The sequence below is a fragment of the Suncus etruscus genome, chromosome 9, assembly GCF_024139225.1.
Source record: "Suncus etruscus isolate mSunEtr1 chromosome 9, mSunEtr1.pri.cur, whole genome shotgun sequence".
Taxonomy (NCBI): domain Eukaryota; kingdom Metazoa; phylum Chordata; class Mammalia; order Eulipotyphla; family Soricidae; genus Suncus; species Suncus etruscus.
Genome location: NC_064856.1, coordinates 67809323 through 67826995, shown reverse-complemented (window position 1 = coordinate 67826995; position 17673 = coordinate 67809323). Strand labels below are relative to the sequence as shown.

At 47.1% G+C, this 17673-nt stretch overlaps 1 protein-coding gene across 1 annotated transcript in view; it reads right to left on the bottom strand.

The window, feature by feature from the left end:
* The window catches only part of OTOG (otogelin), a 76049-nt gene that overhangs the window by 9799 nt on the left and 48577 nt on the right, over positions 1-17673 (bottom strand). The window contains exons 34-45 of the mRNA XM_049780675.1: positions 16822-16939; positions 16270-16349; positions 14138-15912; positions 12700-12868; positions 12292-12437; positions 11654-11743; positions 4317-4500; positions 2734-2954; positions 2396-2534; positions 1072-1266; positions 722-934; positions 7-111 (exon numbers count right to left, since the gene is read on the bottom strand). Of these exons, the coding sequence (XP_049636632.1) occupies positions 7-111; positions 722-934; positions 1072-1266; positions 2396-2534; positions 2734-2954; positions 4317-4500; positions 11654-11743; positions 12292-12437; positions 12700-12868; positions 14138-15912; positions 16270-16349; positions 16822-16939 (3435 nt within the window). The remainder of the gene's footprint in view (positions 1-6; positions 112-721; positions 935-1071; positions 1267-2395; positions 2535-2733; positions 2955-4316; positions 4501-11653; positions 11744-12291; positions 12438-12699; positions 12869-14137; positions 15913-16269; positions 16350-16821; positions 16940-17673) is intronic.

Below are 17673 nucleotides of genomic sequence, written 5' to 3'. Positions count from 1 at the left end.
ACTCACCACAGCTGTAGCGAGGGCAGCAGGAGTCCTCCTGGAAGTGGGTGATGAGTCCGTGGCCAGGACGGCAGGTGGGGGCGAGCCCCTCACACAGAGTGTGGTTACACACTGGTGGGGGGAGGGAAAGGCCTGTCACCTGGAAGCCAGGGTGTACCCCCTGCTGCCTTCAGGACTGCAAGATCCAAGTCATCTGCTCTTTCTGAACCCTTGGCCCCATGGTCATAGGACCACTTGGCTCAGGACTAAGTAGGAAGGGTGGGTGCTCTGCCCTCTCTGGCATGTTGATGGGCTCTGAGCTCTCTGGCATGTCGGGGCACCCTCAATTGCAAGAATATTTGCTCAACATCTGAAGGTGCATTGCAGTTGGCCCTGTGCCCTGGGAGACCCCAGTCTGAACAGGAGTTCTTCAACTCTTTTCTCTGCACCCAGAAATGCAATATAGCTGAGCACTTTCAGAAACACCTGCAATTCCCAGTGTCTGGTTGCTATTAAGTTTCCAGTCCCTGCCCATTCAGAATCCTTTGTAGCTGCATGTTTTCTGACCTCCCCACACATACGGTAAAGCTTCTGAACCTTTCATGAGCTCAGACCCACAGTCTGAAGAGCAGAGGTGGTGAAGCAGTAGGCCAAGGGCAAGGAAAGGTCAACCAGGGTGTCCACCTCCCCACTTGCCTGGAAGCCTCAACCCACACTGGCTCCACTTCCCTGCAGGGCTCACCACATACAGCACTCAGGCAGCAGGGGTCCTGGGTGGGCAGCAGCAGGATCACCTCCCCAAAGCGTGGGCAGCTCTCGGGCCGTGGGCCGGGACAGTGCAGTTCCACTGGGACCACAGTGTCAGGGGCCTGGCACAGCTGCTGGCTGCAGCCACTCAGGGAGCTGTTCCAGGTCTCCCCCAGGGCCCGTGGCACCCCTGTACTGTCAGTGCAGGCTGCAGAAGGGAGTAGTTGGGGATCAGTGGGGTGAGCCAGGATATTTACCCACCCTAAAGTGAATATCACAGAGATGGGCTTCGGCTGAGGATAGCAGGAAGCCTGAGCAGGGGTGCTACCCTCTAGGGGGGCTTACCACACTTCTCTGGCGGGATGCACAGGGCCGAGTGACGTCGGTGCAGGATACTTCCCTCAGAGCAGACACAGCCCTCACCTAGTACCTGGCACCGCTCTGGGTCTACCGGGCCCAGCATTCCATCCTGACATGTTTCAGGGGGCTCACAGGCCACCAAGCATGGCTGATATGTGGAGTCACTGGAGCACAGGAAGGCTGTGGGGGGGGGGAATGGGACAGAGAGCACCAGGTAGGTGAGGAGGAAGCTCAGAGCAGCAGGGGTCTCTTGCAGAGGGCAGGATTTGTGCTTCCTTTGCACATCTGTCCATATTCAGGAAGTTCAAGAGAAAAAAAGAATTACTCAAAGATTTCCCCCATATGATGGAAGAAGAATCACTCAGGGGTCCCCAATGTGACAGACAAAAATCACTTGGGGACCCCCCCAAAATGAACAAAGAATTACCCAGGGGGTCCCAAGGTAATGGACAAAACTGGAAGTTTTAGAAATGTCAACAATGTGGTCAGGCCTATTGAGTTGGACTTACTGATGGGGAAGCCAGCCCACTCATGAATACTTTTCCAAGTTCTTTAGGTATTTTCAAGGGCATCCAGACTTGTGAGTGGAGGATGGAGTGAGATCAAACCACTTTTCCTTAAAGTGGTTTGCTTTCCTAGGGCAGTAATACCTATCTTTCCTGTGCTGTTCTGCTTCCCTCTTAGAGTGCTCCCCAAACTGGTTTTATAGTGACTGAAGTAGAACTATGGTGTATCAAATGTGAGTGTAAGTATGTTCATCTCATATATTCTGTAATATCACAGGTAGTGGTCCCAAGAGCTGTTCTTGGTTGCTTTAGAAGTGTTTCCACTTATAAATCAAATCAAGTAGGCTCACCCTTGCCTGCACCTCTCCTGCTATCCTAATAGGAGTGAGAGCGGGATGGAATGGTGGAACTTTAGTCCACCCTCAGCAGCAGAGGAGAGAGGCTAGAAGAAGGGTAAGAAAGTCACAAGGAAGAGAAAAAAAAAAAAGAATTGACTTGCTGGCAGTCACAGGCATTCATTAGTTCATGTCATTTTCAGGAGACTGGGAAATTAATCTTGCTGTCCCTCTGTTCTTAGACAGGCCAAGCAGATCAGCTTCAAAGAGGGATTTGACTTCCTAATGTTAACTGTAATAAAACTAAACCTGCTGAGTGCTGATGGCTATGGATTGATACTAAATGGTTTATATAGAGAAAGACAAATGTCCATAGATGTATAGACCCAGCCCCAGCTACGTGAGTTCTTGTTCTTCCCTTGCTATAGAAGCCAGGAGGAAACCATGCCCTCCAGCCCCCAGACTCACGGCAGTAGTCAGAGCGCCGCCATTCGATGCACACGTGGAACTTGTGGCACATGGCCACATACACAGTCAGCGCCACGCAGGGCTGCTGCACATACTTGGTGTCTCGGATCCACAGCTCACAGAAGGACTCTGGAGGCACCTGGTATATGTGCCAGGCAGCACTGTCAACCCCAGGCCCCCTTGGCCCAGGTCCACCCTCAGCAACATGACCCTCCCATTCCCATCCCACTCCATGTCTCAACCCCAGTTCACCCTCCCAATCTTTGTCTCCCTGCTCCAGCCAATAGGCTCCTTGCAAACAGAATCCCTCATCCCCATGCTGTCCCAGGGACACGTACAAAGCGGTGGCAGGCACTGAAGGTGCGGTTGGATACCATGCGAATGCAGGGCGAGCAGTCAGCAGTGGCACAGCTGTCTGGGCGGAAGCGGGTCTGGCCTACTGAGGTGAGGGAGCTGGGCACCTGCCAGCTGTCCAGGAAGGTTGCAGGGTCCTCAATCTCACCCACCACAGAACCATCCTTTAGGGTGAGGTCATTGGCTGTATCTCCATCACAAATCCCTAGAAGATGCAGAATTAGTTCAATATCCATAGTGATCACCATCATGCCCAGGCTTTCTGGGCATGTCCTGAGGCTGTCCCAGTCACTGGAGTATGAGTGGAGACAAGATCTGACAGTTTTTTAACTTCTGCCTTTCTGGTGGAGCTGGAAACTGATGTTGAAAATGGCAGCGCCACAGGTAGGAAGAGTGTAGTTCATGAATTCATATCCTATGAATACATAGGACTTTATGTGTGCAAGCGTTGTTCATGTGTAAGGCACCAAGCTGAGACAGTGTACCCGCTTCTTCTACCTGAACCTTAACTTCCAACTCCTAGGCTCCCACTTCCCTGGCTGTGCCTTGGCCCTTGATATACTTTGAGAGCCTCTTATCCCCCCTTGGCCTTTTCAGATCTGTAAGTCAGGTTTCACTCTGCAGGTCTAGCTTGCTCTCAGAAGGCACTTTCCTCTCTCCACATTCCTCCACTTGCCTAGCAGGTGCCCAGGACTTTAGGTGGTTGGAAAACACAGATAGAAATGAAATGACTTCAGCTCTGATACCTCCAACCATCAGTTCTATGACTATAAAGTATGATTTAATTGGGGATGTCCCCTCCTATTTTATTGATTCTCTGGTTACATTTTCCATCTTTTTTTTTTGAATATAGTGTTGTATAAAGATTTGTGGGAGGAGGCCAAGAGAGTGGTGTGTGAATGTGTGTGTGTGTGTCTAAGTCATCCATCATTGTAATCATAGTTACCTGTCATGGGTGCTCCTGGGGGAATGGTCTGTATGTTTGTGCTCTTGTACAGAGCAGCAGTTCACATATAGACTCCTATACCCCTTTCTTATCAAAATTCATCTAGTCTCATGAGACATGCTCAATCATTCAGTGTCCTGAAGAGTACTAGTTCTCTGTGTTGTGACAGCTCTGCTGTGGGACCTTAGGCAAGCCACTTAACCTTTCTGAGCCCCCTTCCTTCTGTAGTTTAATTAGGCCTCTCTTAGAACTATTGTGTGGATGACCTGGAATAAGTGAGATCAGAATGTGGAAGTGCTTTGTGAAGGGCCCAGGCATCTGTAGATGGAAGGATTATCTAGGATTAGGAAGTGATCAGGGAAGCTGACAGACAATCCGGCTGAAGTGACAACTGGCCCAGTCTACAGTCCGGCGCCATCTCTCTGCTGGCAGCTTCTGCCTTGGAACATGAGGCTTCTCTGCCCAGGCATCTCCCCGCCCTTACCATTCGCGGCCCCCCTCCCCCCCCCCATCCCTACCACCTCTGACCTGACATCCAGTCCCAGCTTTCCCTACCCAGGAAATCCCATGCAGAGATGGAACCAGAAAGCAACCCTCCTCACCAGCTGGGTTCTGACTCACCACAAAGTCCCCGGCTCTGGACCTCACTGGCTTTGCTGGCCTCCAGGATCATGAGTCCCGAGCTGTGGAGCCATTGGATCTGGATGTGTGATGGCGTCCGGATCAGGTACATGTGTCCTGTGTCTTCAATCCTGAACCCATGCCTGCTCACTGGGGGCCACACAGCCTGCCCATCCACAGTCACCTGTGAAAGATAAGTACAGCTTATTTGTCTGCCCATCCATCCACCCCTTTATTCAACAGCATTCATTAAGTACTACTACTTGCTGGGTTCTATTTCAGGCATATGTGTGCAAGGTAGCAAGGAGGAACTCTGAATTCATTTCTACAGGTACATAAAAAGGGAATAGGAAATGTAGAAATAGGAAGAAAGCTGTACCACAAAGAACACAATCTTGAGATGGCCTATCATCCTCTTCTGTGCTAATCATTTCTTCTGGAAGAGTTTTCCTAAATCCTCAACCTCTGGATTGGGCACCCCTTCTCTGGATTCTCCATCTCTGTGCTCTCTGTGAAGGCAGGTACTATGCTCCTTTCCTAAGGTCCCCAGTGGACTGTGAACTTCTTTTTTCCTTCAAATTTTACTGAAGGCCCCATGAGTTACAGCACTATCCATGCTAGGGTTTCATGCAACACCATATCCCCCCATCAGAGTCTGCTTTTCTTCTCCAGTACCCCAGAGTCCCCTTCTATCCTAGACTACCATTTGTTGTCTTCCCCATACCATTCCATTATGAGCATCCTAAAGACAGAAACTCTCTCTGATTCACCCTTGAATCTCTAGTCCCTGCCTTTGGACCTGATGTAAGTTGGGGAAATAAATAAATGTTTGTTAAATATGCAGCACACTTTCATTCTCTCAAATACATTTAAATACAAAGCTACAACCTTTACTCCATAGTGACAAGATTAAATTTGAATGTCTCATGGATTATTAGTATGACTCTGGAAATGAGAAAGGAAAAGATTAGAGTTGTTAAATATTTATATTAACTTTATATCTTCTCCTTCACCCAAGATTTCCTGTTTTATTAATCATTCTGAAAATTGTCCCAGGCATGAACTACTGTGTGTGAGGTGAGAGTGCCGGTCTCACAATTTTGACCTTAGGAAAGCCCCGGTTCTCTCCTGGCCTGAGCTTCTCAGTTAGACCAAAGTGGTTCATTATCCTGGAACGCTCTTGCAGCTCTGAGACAGAACATTCATAGGTTAAGCCCAGATATGCTCACCCATGTTCTCAGGACTCTAAGGAAAATAGCCATAGGACTGGACTTTCAGCTGTATACCAAGAAGAGTGTCATAGGGACAGGACTTACTCTCTTGTACTAAACAACCATAAAACCCTGACACAATGCATGAAACCACAGTTTTCAAACTTAGTAGTTGGTTGTGCAAGAGAGTGATCCCTAAAAAGAGAAAACAAGTGAGGGGAAACTTTTGACTGCCAAGGTTATTGCTTAGAATAGATTTTCAGGCCATAGTACAGAAGGAGGATGCTAGGCTAAGCCTAGTGGATTCCTTGAGTTGAAACATGAACATGTTTTATGTTTCATGAAACATGAATATGGAATTCAAATGGACCAAGAAACCTAGAGTTTTCAGGGAAGGACACTAAAAAGGAGAAAGTGGAGAGGGTAGGGGACAATGAACCAGCAATTTGGCAGATTGCCTCCCCAGCCCCAGCCCTTCCCTGGCCCTGTCTGGAATTTTCAGCTAATGATGGTATATGTCTGTGTATGTGGAAGAACTACCTGAGGCCAGGGAGGTAACATGTGAAAGGAAGTGAGGAAGCTAGCCAAGCTCTCACATAAGCTACAGTGGAAAATGTCACAGTAAACAGTGAACAGGGTTGGGTATGCAGACAGCTAATGCTCACAGGGAGGGACAGTTATAAACAATAAAGAACAATGAATAGAATCATTAGGGACAAAAGGATACTCATATATATATATATATATATATATATATATATATATATATATATATATATATATATATATATATATCAACAAAATGTAAAAGCAAGCCTCAAACAGGACAAACTGTTTTCTGTCACCCCTTCGATGCCCCTCCCCTCCCCACCGGTTTTCGGATCACACCTGGCTGTGCTGAGGGCTTACTCCTTATTCTGTGCTCAGAGACCACTCCTGGTGGTGCTTAAAGGAACCATATGTGGCGCTGGGGATCCCAGATTAGCTGAATACAAAGTAAGTGCTTTACCCGCTCTACTATATCTCCAGTTCCTAAATTGTTTAAAAAACTGTTAGAGACCTCAAAAATATTTTCTAGGGCCCAGAGAGATAGCACAGCGGCGTTTGCCTTGCAAGCAGCCGATCCAGGACCAAAGGTGGTTGGTTCGAATCCCGGTGTCCCATATGGTCCCCTGTGCCTGCCAGGAGCTATTTCTGAGCAGATAGCCAGGAGTAACCCCTGAGCAAAGCCAGGTGTGGCCCAAAAACAAAACAAAACAAAAAAACAAAACAAAAAAAATTTTCTAAATAAGACAATAGAGTATCTACTCTCCAATAATGTATAATTCACAATGTATATTTCACAATGTCTAAAATCCTGTCAGAAACTGTCAAAGCAGACAAAAAAAAATACAACTCATTATAAGGGAAGAGGCAGGAAACAACTAATTAGAAATGATGTATATGATAGAATTAGTAGATAAAGGATCAAAAACCAACTATAATTGTTTTTTTTTTTTTTTTTTTTTTTTAATTTTGGGTCATACCCGGCAGCACTCAGGGGTAATTCCTGGCTCAATGCTCAGAAATTACTCCTGGCAGGCTCGGGGGACCATATGGGTTGACAAGATTTGAACCACTGTCCTTTTGCATGCAAGGCAAACACCTTACCTCCATGCTATCTCTCTGGCCCAACCAACTATAATCTTATATTTCAAAATTTCACCTGCTCAAGGAAGTAGAAGAAAATAGAAATATATATTAAGAGGATTTGAAAAGATCCAAATCAGTCTTCTAGAAATGAAAAATGCAATGTCTATGTTGAAAAATAATTAGAAGTTTTTTTAACCAGATGACTAAACACTATATAGATAAAAAAAAATCTTTAAATTTTAAATACAAATAGTCATTACCCAAAATGAAATGAAAAGTAAAAAAGAAGGAAAAACACTCTTCAAAAAAGATGAAGAAAGCATAAGGGATCTGTGAAACAATTTGGATTTTTCTTTCATAAATGTAAATAAAGTCCCCATAGAAAAATAAATTACCGGGGCCAGAGAGATAGTATGACCCAAAAACAAACAAACAAACAAACAAAAAAACAAAAAAAAAAAAACAAACAAAAAAAAGGAAAATAAATTACCAAACATCTCAGAACCAAATTACTTACACATGATAAAAGAAATAAAACTATAGGATGGTCAGAGGACAAGAAGGAAACATTAAGTACAGAGGATCAAATATAAAAGGAGCTGAAGATTTCTTATTTAAAAATAACAAAATAAAGTAGAACTCCATAGCAGCAATAGTCAAATGTAGTTAAGAGATAGAAATGTCCAAACAACATAGATGTCCACTAACAGAGGAACAAAACACATTGTGAAATACAATTATAAAAAATGATCAAACTTGAACACCAAATCCAAAGCCAACTACAACAGAAACAATATCCAGTCTACAACAGGCTAGACACAGAAGGGACCACTTGAACTAGCAGCCCAGGAGGCAAAGAAGGGGTAATGTGGGATGCAGGCTGGGAACAGGGGTGGAGAGAGGACAACATTGGTGGTGGGAGTGCCCCTGATTCAATGTCACTTTGTACCTGAAATACTACTGTGAATGATTTGTAAACCACTTTGGTCCAAATAAAAAAATATTAGTATAAAAAATAAAACTCTTAAAAAAAAGAAAAAGAAAATATGAGTCTATCAGAAAAAGAAATTAAGTAATATACCATTAAGTAGTAGTACCAAAATTACCTTACTACCTTGCGAGTAAATCTCAAAAACAATGAGAGAAGTCAGACACAAAAGTCACATATTGCCTTATTGCCTATATAATTAAAATATTAAGAATGAAAAAATCAACACATAGATATACTTTTAGTGGTCAAACAGGATTGAGGAGGTGAATAGAGAGTTAACTCTTTCATGGGAGCATGTTTTTTTGTTTGGGTGATAAAAATGCTTTGGAATTATGTAGTAGTTGTGGTTGAACAACTGTGAATATACTAAATGCCATTGAACAGTTTACTTTAAAACAGTTAAGTCTTGGGACTGGAGAGTGCTCAGAGTACTCTCTGCATGTTCCCTGAGCACCACCAGCAACAAGCCCTGAGCACTAAGCTGGGAGTAGCGCCTATGCATCAACTGATATGGCTGAAACTCCCCCAAATAAAACCAAGCAAACTGGGTGATTTTATTTTATGTTAATTTCACATCAATTGAAAAGGACACTGGAATAAAATCTTTGAAGTTTTGAGGGAAGAAAGTTAATGTATAGTTCTAAATCCAATGAAAATGCATTTTTAAAATGAAGATGAGATCAAAATTCTTTCAAACAGCCAAAAGTTGAAAGTATTTATCATCACCAGACCTGCTGTTATAAGGATGTAACAGGAAGTCAATTGGACAGAAAAAAACTGATATCATATCTACCCAAAGGAATAAAGGACACCAGAAATTGCAAGCAAGTGGGAAAACATAATTTTTCTTCTTTTAAAATTCACACTGGAAGAAAAAATACCGATGCACTGTGGCATTTATAATAAATATAGAAAAAATGTATAGCATTTAATACAACATATAAATAGCACAAAGTCAGGGGCGGAGGAAGTGGAAGTACATTTATATTAAGTTCTTATCCTATGTATGATGTGGTAAAATAATACTTGAAGCTAGGTTGACATGTTAACTATAGATACAAAAAAACCCAAACCTACCACCAAAAAGAAAAATAATGTAACATGGGAGATGAAATAGAATGATCAGAAATAGTCCCAAATAAGGCAGATAGAGGAAAGGAAGGGAAATAGACAGATGAGAAAAAACAGAAATAAAAGTATCATCCTAGTATACATTATACTTAATCATATTGAGGACCAAACAGAATGTAAACAGTTTAAACATCTCCAGCAAATAGACATAAATTGGCAGATTAAATTAAAGAAAAAGAAGACCCAACTATTTATTAACTTGTATCCCACATTAAATAAAAATATTAAAATTTAAAAATTTAAAGAAAAGGATATATATTAGACATAAATTTTAAATGTATGTAATCAAAATATAACAACTATCTTGTTATTATAAATAAGATAAAGCAACAGAATATGAACCAAGAAAAGCGGGGGAAAAGGCAAGGATGTAAGCTTTTAATTCCTTATATTTTATATCACTCTAGAGAGATTACCAGAGCAATCATCTAGAATAAGAAATAAAAAGCATCTGATTGGAAAGGAAGGCCTAACACTATCTCTATTTGGAGAAAAATGTATCATGTATTATTTAGAACTGTGACACATAGTTTTTTAATTTTATTTTTATTGAAACCATTGTGATCTACAAAGTCCTTCATAGTTGAATTTCAGATATACAGTGAATAAGGGTCATTCCCACCACCAGTGTTGACCTCCCTCTACCAGTGATTCCTGGCCTGCCAGTATAACAGACCCATTTAAGTGAAGATTGTTCAAGTTTGGGTCTCTTGATTCTACTGTCATTGACTGGCTTGGATATTTAGTAGAACTATGAAACTCTAATAGAAGAAAACCCAAGATAAAATCTTTGTGAACTGGATAAGGCAAAGGTCAGTTATTACACCAAAATCAGGATTCACAACAAAATGGGTCAACTGAACTCTTCCAAAGTGAATAACTTCTTCCTTTTGAAATATATTCATAGTTCAATGAGAAAACCATGCCACACACTAGGAGAAAATATTAAATCTAATAAGCAACTTGTATCCAAAATATACAACAAATTCTCTAGACTCAAAAATAATCTTTCAAATATGCAAAAATTGAGGGTGGGAGATTGTTCAAGGAGCTGGAACATAGGACTCATGTGCATGAGGACTTGCATTCAATCTCCTACCAGCAGAACCACGAGATGTCTCTGATCACCCCCAGGTGAACTGTCTGACTTGAGAGGTAAGCCAACTGCACAGTTGGGCAGAGTATTTCTGGGAGTGACCCCAACTGCTGCAGAAAAGATGTAAACAAGAAAAGAGAATGTGCCAAATATTTGAATAGGTATTTCACCAAAAGGCTTCTATCTGAAATAAAACCCATAAAAAGATGCCCCATATTATTAGCCATTGGGGTAATGCACATAAAACCACACACTAAAACAAAAAAGAAAAATGAAACTCAAGCTACCAAGTATTGGCAAAGATAGCAACACTCAGAACTCTCTCACATGCTGACAACAATGCAACAGGGACACTTGGGGAAATAACTGAGCAAGCTATTAAAGATTCAAGCATACTCTGACCTGAAAACCTAGTACTTTACCCCTGGGACTTGAGACATAGAAAACCTTTATGAACATAGGGGCCTGCGAGGTGGCGCTAGAGGTAAGGTGTCTGCCTTGCAAGTGCTAGCCAAGGAAGGACTGCGGTTCGATCCCCCGGCATCCCATATGGTCCCCCCAAGCCAGGGGCAATTTCTGAGCGCTTAGCCAGGAGTAACCCCTGAGCATCAAACAGGTGTGGCCCGAAAAAACAAAAAACAAAACAAAACAAAACAAAAAAACCAGAAAACCATTATGAAAATAATCATAGAAGCATTCCAAATTGTAAACAACTAAATCCTCTCAATGGGTGCATAGAACACATAGGGGTACACCACACAATGGAATACTGCCCATAACAAACAGGGAGGAACTATCACCTCATGTGACTTGAGTGAACCCCACTGTAGAGAATCCGGGTACTTAATGACACTGGAAATTCTTCTGAGAAATGTGTGGTGAGATTTTTATCATGTGCAGACATCAAAGAGTTTATACATAGCTCCAGTTGCTATAGTCAACTCTCCACACAGGTTCTAGAGAGGGGCGACTGCCTATGTGCAGTCCATTGTTGACTAAAATGATGTGAGGTGTGATTGTATTCTAATTCAATTTATATGCCATTTTGGGGCCTTAGGATGACATCTGATTATCCAAGTACACTTCCTGGCTTAGCACTAGAGATGCCATTAATAATTTAATTAGAATATGGCCCAAACGTATACAAATTTACATTGTTTTTCTTTAAGAGGGCTTCCTTCTCACCCCTACGCATAGGAGGTGAGTAAGCCTTAAGGTCTCCCACTTCCAGACTTCCTGTCCCTTGGCTGACTGGTCCCATATCTGAGGCACTCACCTTCCTGTTAAAGCGATCAATGGTGATCCAATGGGTCAGGTGAGTCACATTCAGCATCACCAGACAGAACGGGGGCCAGTTCAGATGTCCCTGTAGAGAGAGAGGCCAGAGTCAGAGTCCAACGTCCAGCATCACCCTGGAGCCTGTTTTGCTGCTTCATTGTGCTGACACGTGTGAGAACCTCTTGCCCCACCGCTTAACTATGCCTGAGTTCTTACTTGGAGCCATGCATGTAGTGCATGGAATCCATGGGGGTCAAACTACCACCTGACCTCATGCAAACCTGATCCCCACTTTGTCACCCCCAAAAGCTGTCTTTTTCCATCTGACATTGGAGCAGGCATCCTAGTAGGCCACGGCTGGCAGCCGTGCCCACAGTCAATCTCCTCTGCAGTTGAGTGTCTCCCCCACAGGCCAGGGTGAATAGAGAGCACTGGGGAGGACACAGGCTGCAGGAAGGACTGAGAGGTCCCTCACAGCCCTCCTTTTCTCCACGCACCTATCCCAGACCTCTGGAGGCAACGCTCTCTGATTCTGGCCTCCTCTCTGACACCCTCCAAAGCCAACTCACTGCTTATTCTCCCTCAAACCCAGTCACACCCTGAGGCCAGGTGAGAAGGAAAGCAAGGGGCAGGCACCAGGTTGGCACTTTTGCAGTCCAGGACATGGACAGTGACCAGTTCCTCGAGGCTCTGGCTGAGGCTGTAGATGGCCTCCTTGAACAGGGCTGCGTGGCTGCCGTCAAAGGTCACAAAACTGAGATCAGGGAAGATGGAGCAGCGGCCTGGGGAGAAAGAACAGAAGTGGAAGCAGATACCCAGAAGCCCAGACTAAGGCTGCACCCAATCTCCTCCCTGGGAATGGCAGGTGGCTTGGGCAGGTGCCACTCAGAGATCAGAGGGTCCAGGAGTAGAAAATCCATCAGCTCTGATCACGGAGATGGGAGACCTTATAGAAGGGAGCCCACAGATTAGGGTTAACTTGAGCCCATAGAACTGAGGTCATCCTGGGGCAGGGTATGAGGACAGGAGGTTCCAAGGACTCACAGGCACACTCCCAGACTGGACAGCAGTGATCACCGCCCACCCTCACACCGAGGCCCAAGACCCCGCAGCGAGGGGGAACTGCGCCCTGGGGACAGTGCTGGGTCTGGTTCACACGGATCAGCTGACCCTCAAGGCAGATGTGACGGACACAGTCCTGCTCGGCAATTGGCTGGGACACAGAGAGTACAGCATGAATTCCTCCCACACATACTAACAACACCCCTCCCACACACACAGACATCTTCTGTGACCATGGATGATCTACAACCAATCAGAATTCAAGAACAAGGTAAGGTTTTCCACTTCCCTCACTCATTCACATTGTTATGATAGTTCTCAGTGTAGTTATTTCTCTAACTGAAGTGAAAAGCCTGTCTAGAGTACTGGTGGGGGTGGGGTGGAGAGGAGGGAGATTTGGGACATTGGTGGTAGGAATGTTGCACCAGTGAAAGGAGGTGATCAGGGGCCTGGAGAGATAGCACAGCGGCATTTGCCTTGCAAGCAGCCAATCCAGGACCAAAGGTGGTTGGTTCGAATCCCGGTGTCCCATATGGTCCCCCCCCCCTTCCCGTGCCTGCCAGGAGCTATTTCTGAGCAGACAGCCAGGAGTAACCCCTGAGTAACGCTGGGTGTGGCCCAAAAACCACACACACAAAAAAAAAGAAAGGGGGTGATCATTACATGACTGAAACCCAAGTACAATCATATTTTTAATCAAGGTGTTTAAATAAATATATTAATAAAATAAAAAATAAATAATATAAAAAAAGAACAAGGTAAGGATGGGTTGCCACCCCCGGCACAGCCAACTGAACATTGAACAAGGTTGGCCAACTCTTAGAAGCCAGCCAATGAACAGATACTAGCACCTCTTGACAAGAAGTGTGGGACAATGAATTACATCTCTGGGATTCCCTGGACAAAAACTGAGTTCAACAGAATGTAGCATAAATACAGGAAGATTTAGTCCAGACCATCTCTGCTCGCCTCTCCAACTTGCCAGCAATTGCAAGCACCATGGTGTAGCATCCAGGGACCACTAGGGTGTGTGCCCTGGCCCTTTCTCCCATCCAGCCAGTGACCCAAGTCACAGAGCCAGAAAAAGTTGATATGAACCTAGAAGACAGAAGCCTCTCTTATACTGCTTATGTGGGTCCTTTGGACTCTAGCACTAGGTGAGCTAGTCCTGACTTAAGATTTTGGGAAGCTATGAGAATCAGGACTTGAGTAGTACATCTCGCATGACTAATTAGATTTTATGTGGCTCAATTCTAAGGTTTCTATCTTGTGGTAGATGCAATAAACAATACTGAAAACTATACCATGTTCCTGCTGAATTCTACCTCTAGCCTACTCACTACACTGACAGTAGTGACCAGGGGAGGTGGGAGGGCCAGGGGCCCTCCCCAGGATGTCAGAACCCAGACAGATTACTCACCACACAAGCAGCAGAAATATTGGCCTCCGTGGTGGCCCAAGCTGAGTCTTCAGGGATGCTCTGGACCGGAGCTGAGCGCACAGACTGCTCTGTGGTAGCCTCTCCCACTGACTCTGCGGGCACCTCTGGGCCTGCAGAGGGGCCGTGGGCCTCAGAAAGCTGAGGGAACAGCGCCACTGAGCTCTCTCTGGAGGCCGTCCTGGGTGAGATGCCACTCAGTGGGTGGGAGGTGGGCCCTGCAGGTGCTGTGCTGGCCCAGGGACCCTGCACCTCTGTCATCACCATGACAGCAGCAAGTGTGTGAGCTGCAGTTGGCAGGAGCTCTGTGTGTCCTCCCTGTCCAGTGCCATCCATTGAGCTGGGCAGAGACACCTGCTTGGACAGGATGGCCGTCTGCCCTGTGGTACTCTTAGGTGCCAGAACACTGGGCACTGTGGAAGGAGCCCACTCGGCCTCAGCTCCGGAAGTTGGCATTGTGTCTCCTAAAAGCAGGCCTGGTGCTGTGCCCAGGGCCTGAGGGCTGGTGTGACTTGTAACATGCTCCTGGGTGAAGATGGCCTGGGTGAGAGGTACAGCCGGCCTATGTGTCCAAGCAGGTGGCATCGTGGTACTGGCGAGAGATGTGGCCTGTGGCTGGAGTGGAGGAGTGATGACAGATTCCATTGGGTCAGGCAAGGCCACAGGGGCGGATGTGCCCACCTTGGCCAGGGGCAGGCTGGTGTCAGGGGGCAGGCCCGAGAGGAGCTGGGGTGGCTGGGTTGACTCTGCAGACATGAAGGTTGTAGTTTTCAGCTTGTGGGGAGCCGTAGACAGGCTGTGGGTAGCCGGGGTGGCTGGGAGCCTGGCTGGAGAATCAGTGGCTGTGGAGGTGTCCCAGGCAGGTCCGAGTGGGGCTGAGGGGACTTGTCCTGGAAGCAGGGATGGCGGCAGGTCTGTGGACTGACCGAGTCCTGCCTGGGCCCTCTCTGTGGATAGCACCATCTCTGCTCTCTTGGTCGTCAGGGGACCAGGATGATGCTTCACTGAAGATGTCCCAGCCTCGGTTGGGGGGCTTCTGGGACTGGCAATGCTCTGGGATTGTGGAGTCTGGGGGCTCCCTGTCCTGCTGCTAATCTCTGCAATTGCAGGTGTCAGCAAAGCCTCATGGGACCCTGAGGAAGTGAGGGGTCTAGAGGTCACTGTTGAAGAAGCCTCAGTGCCATGGTGGGAGGGACTCTCAGGCTCCACGCTGGGCTGCAGGGGGGTGGTCTTGATAGGCATGGACCCAGCACCTGTGGCAGTCACCGCTTTGGTCATGAGTGGAAAGTGGGGCACAAGGGGTGACTGGGTCAGGATGGTGACATTGGACATCCCTGTCAAGGGCATAGTCACCCTGGTTTTCTCTGTGATACCCGGCCCCATGCCAGGAGCTGGTGTCTGCTCCACTGGATGGGTGTCTGCTGTGAGAGAGGAAGCCTCAGGGCCTTGGGTGGTGACAAGATTGTTAATAACTTTGTGGCCATCTGGGACCTTGGTGGGGTGAGCAGGGAGGTTAGTGACCCCCAGCAGCTGCTGGAGAGTGGCTCTGGGGGTGCCTGGAGACAATGGTGGTTCCTCAGAGGGTGGGTTGGGGGCCATGCTGAGGGGGGCAGTGGGGGTGAGTGTTGGCTCCTGGGAGGGAACCCCTGGAGGTCCTGACAGTGACTGCAGCTCCTTGTCACGGGTGGTGGGCCACGGTGGAGGGAAGGTCTGGTTCCTGGGGATGTCTGTGGAGATCAGGAGCGCGGGCTCCACACCTGGGCAGACAGAAGAACGGCTCAGAGCGGTGGGCAGAGGCAGGGCTCTGGTGAGGATGGGGCTTCAGGGGGATGCCCCCAGTGTGGCTGTGGCATGTGGCTGCTATTAACAATGAACAGTTCGAGACACTGACGGCCTGGGGCTGGAGACCCTCAGGTTGAATTCAGCTGTGCTAACCAGCACCTGGTGATACCAGCCAGTCCCTCCCCACTGGGAACCTTACTTTCTCTCCCTGTCACCAGATCTTGGGCAGCTTTGCAGGAATTCCCAGACGGAGCCTCCTGCTGCTAGGGGTAGGGGAAGGGGGCCCTGGGTATGACTGGGTAGTGGGGCCCCAACTCCATTCAGCCACTCACAGTCTTCCAGGTAGACGCATCTCTGTGTGACTTCATCCAGGACCCTTGGGGAGGGGCATGCAGGCACACAGCCTTCCACCCTGAGAAGCGGGGAGCAGGTCAAGGGTATGCTCTTAGGGAGTGCAGGGGGGCCCTTCTCACTGGCCTCGTCCTTGGTGTGTGTCTCATGATGCTCACAGACCCCTTTGCAGAGACACCATGGACAGAGGTGCATAAACCCAAGCCTGCATGCTGCTCACCCCCCCTAAAGGTCAAAAGGGAAACATGAACAAGGTTGGCCACATGCATGCACACATATACATATGCTCATAGCCATCCAGCCATCTCCATTATTCCCCTGCCGTGCTCAGGACATGCACAGAGACTGTAGCAAATACTAGCAAGGCCCGTGCATGTTGGAACTCTGCAGCTATCTCAAACCCAGGCCACTCACAATAGGGGCAGACTCACACACACACACACACACACACACACACACACACACACACACAGGCCTACACCCCCAACCACATGCAGGCCTGCCCAAACATCCATGGGCTCCACACTGCTCACCTGGGCACATCCTGGCAACTGGCTGCCTGTGGATCCCTGCAGGTCTGGAAGCAAGGGCTGGCACAGGCATCATAGCGCCACTCACAAGCCGGGTAGGCAACCCCTGAAGGCTTGGCATCTGAAACGCAATGTACCCCTAAGTATGAGCCGAAGGCTGGGTACCAGTTTGGGTCAGGTGCCAGCCTCAGGGACATGTTCCCTGGACCTGCTCCCATCCCTGTGAAAGAAATCAGGGTCTATACACAGGGCAAGCAAAGAGGAGAGAACCAAAGCTGACCCCAGGGAACCTGAGGAACCCCAGGGAACTGTGCTGGTATCTGTGATTCTCCTGGGTCTCTGGGTACCTGGTATCTGGATTGAGAAGTTGAGGCTGAAGGGGAGGGTTTAAAGTGACAGCCCAGGTGGAGGGTGGGGACTGGGATTTCTTCCTCAGACCACCTTGTGACCCCACTCACTCATGACACAGTCCCCCAGAACCATCCTCCTCGCCCTATCCCCAGCCTGGCAACTGCACTGTCCTCAGAGGCACCAGCTTTTCCTCGGTATCAAAAGGGCAGGAGGGGTGCCCATGTGTTTGCTGTACCCATGTGTCTGTGCTGTACACATGGTGCCGAGGCATGTCCCCTGCTTCTTTCTTCTTGAGATGTGGACTTCCTACTTCCGTGCTGGATTGTGTACTGGGCTTCTCTCCAGCCTTGGAGCAGTCCACTCTCTCTCTCTCCCTTACTTATTCTCTCCTTCTCCTTAATCAGAATTTCCAGATAAAAACCTGATTTTACTTCATAAAAGGAGGGGGAACAGAAGGGGCCCTGGATTCCTTTCTCACTCAACCCAAAGCTCTGTGGGCATCAG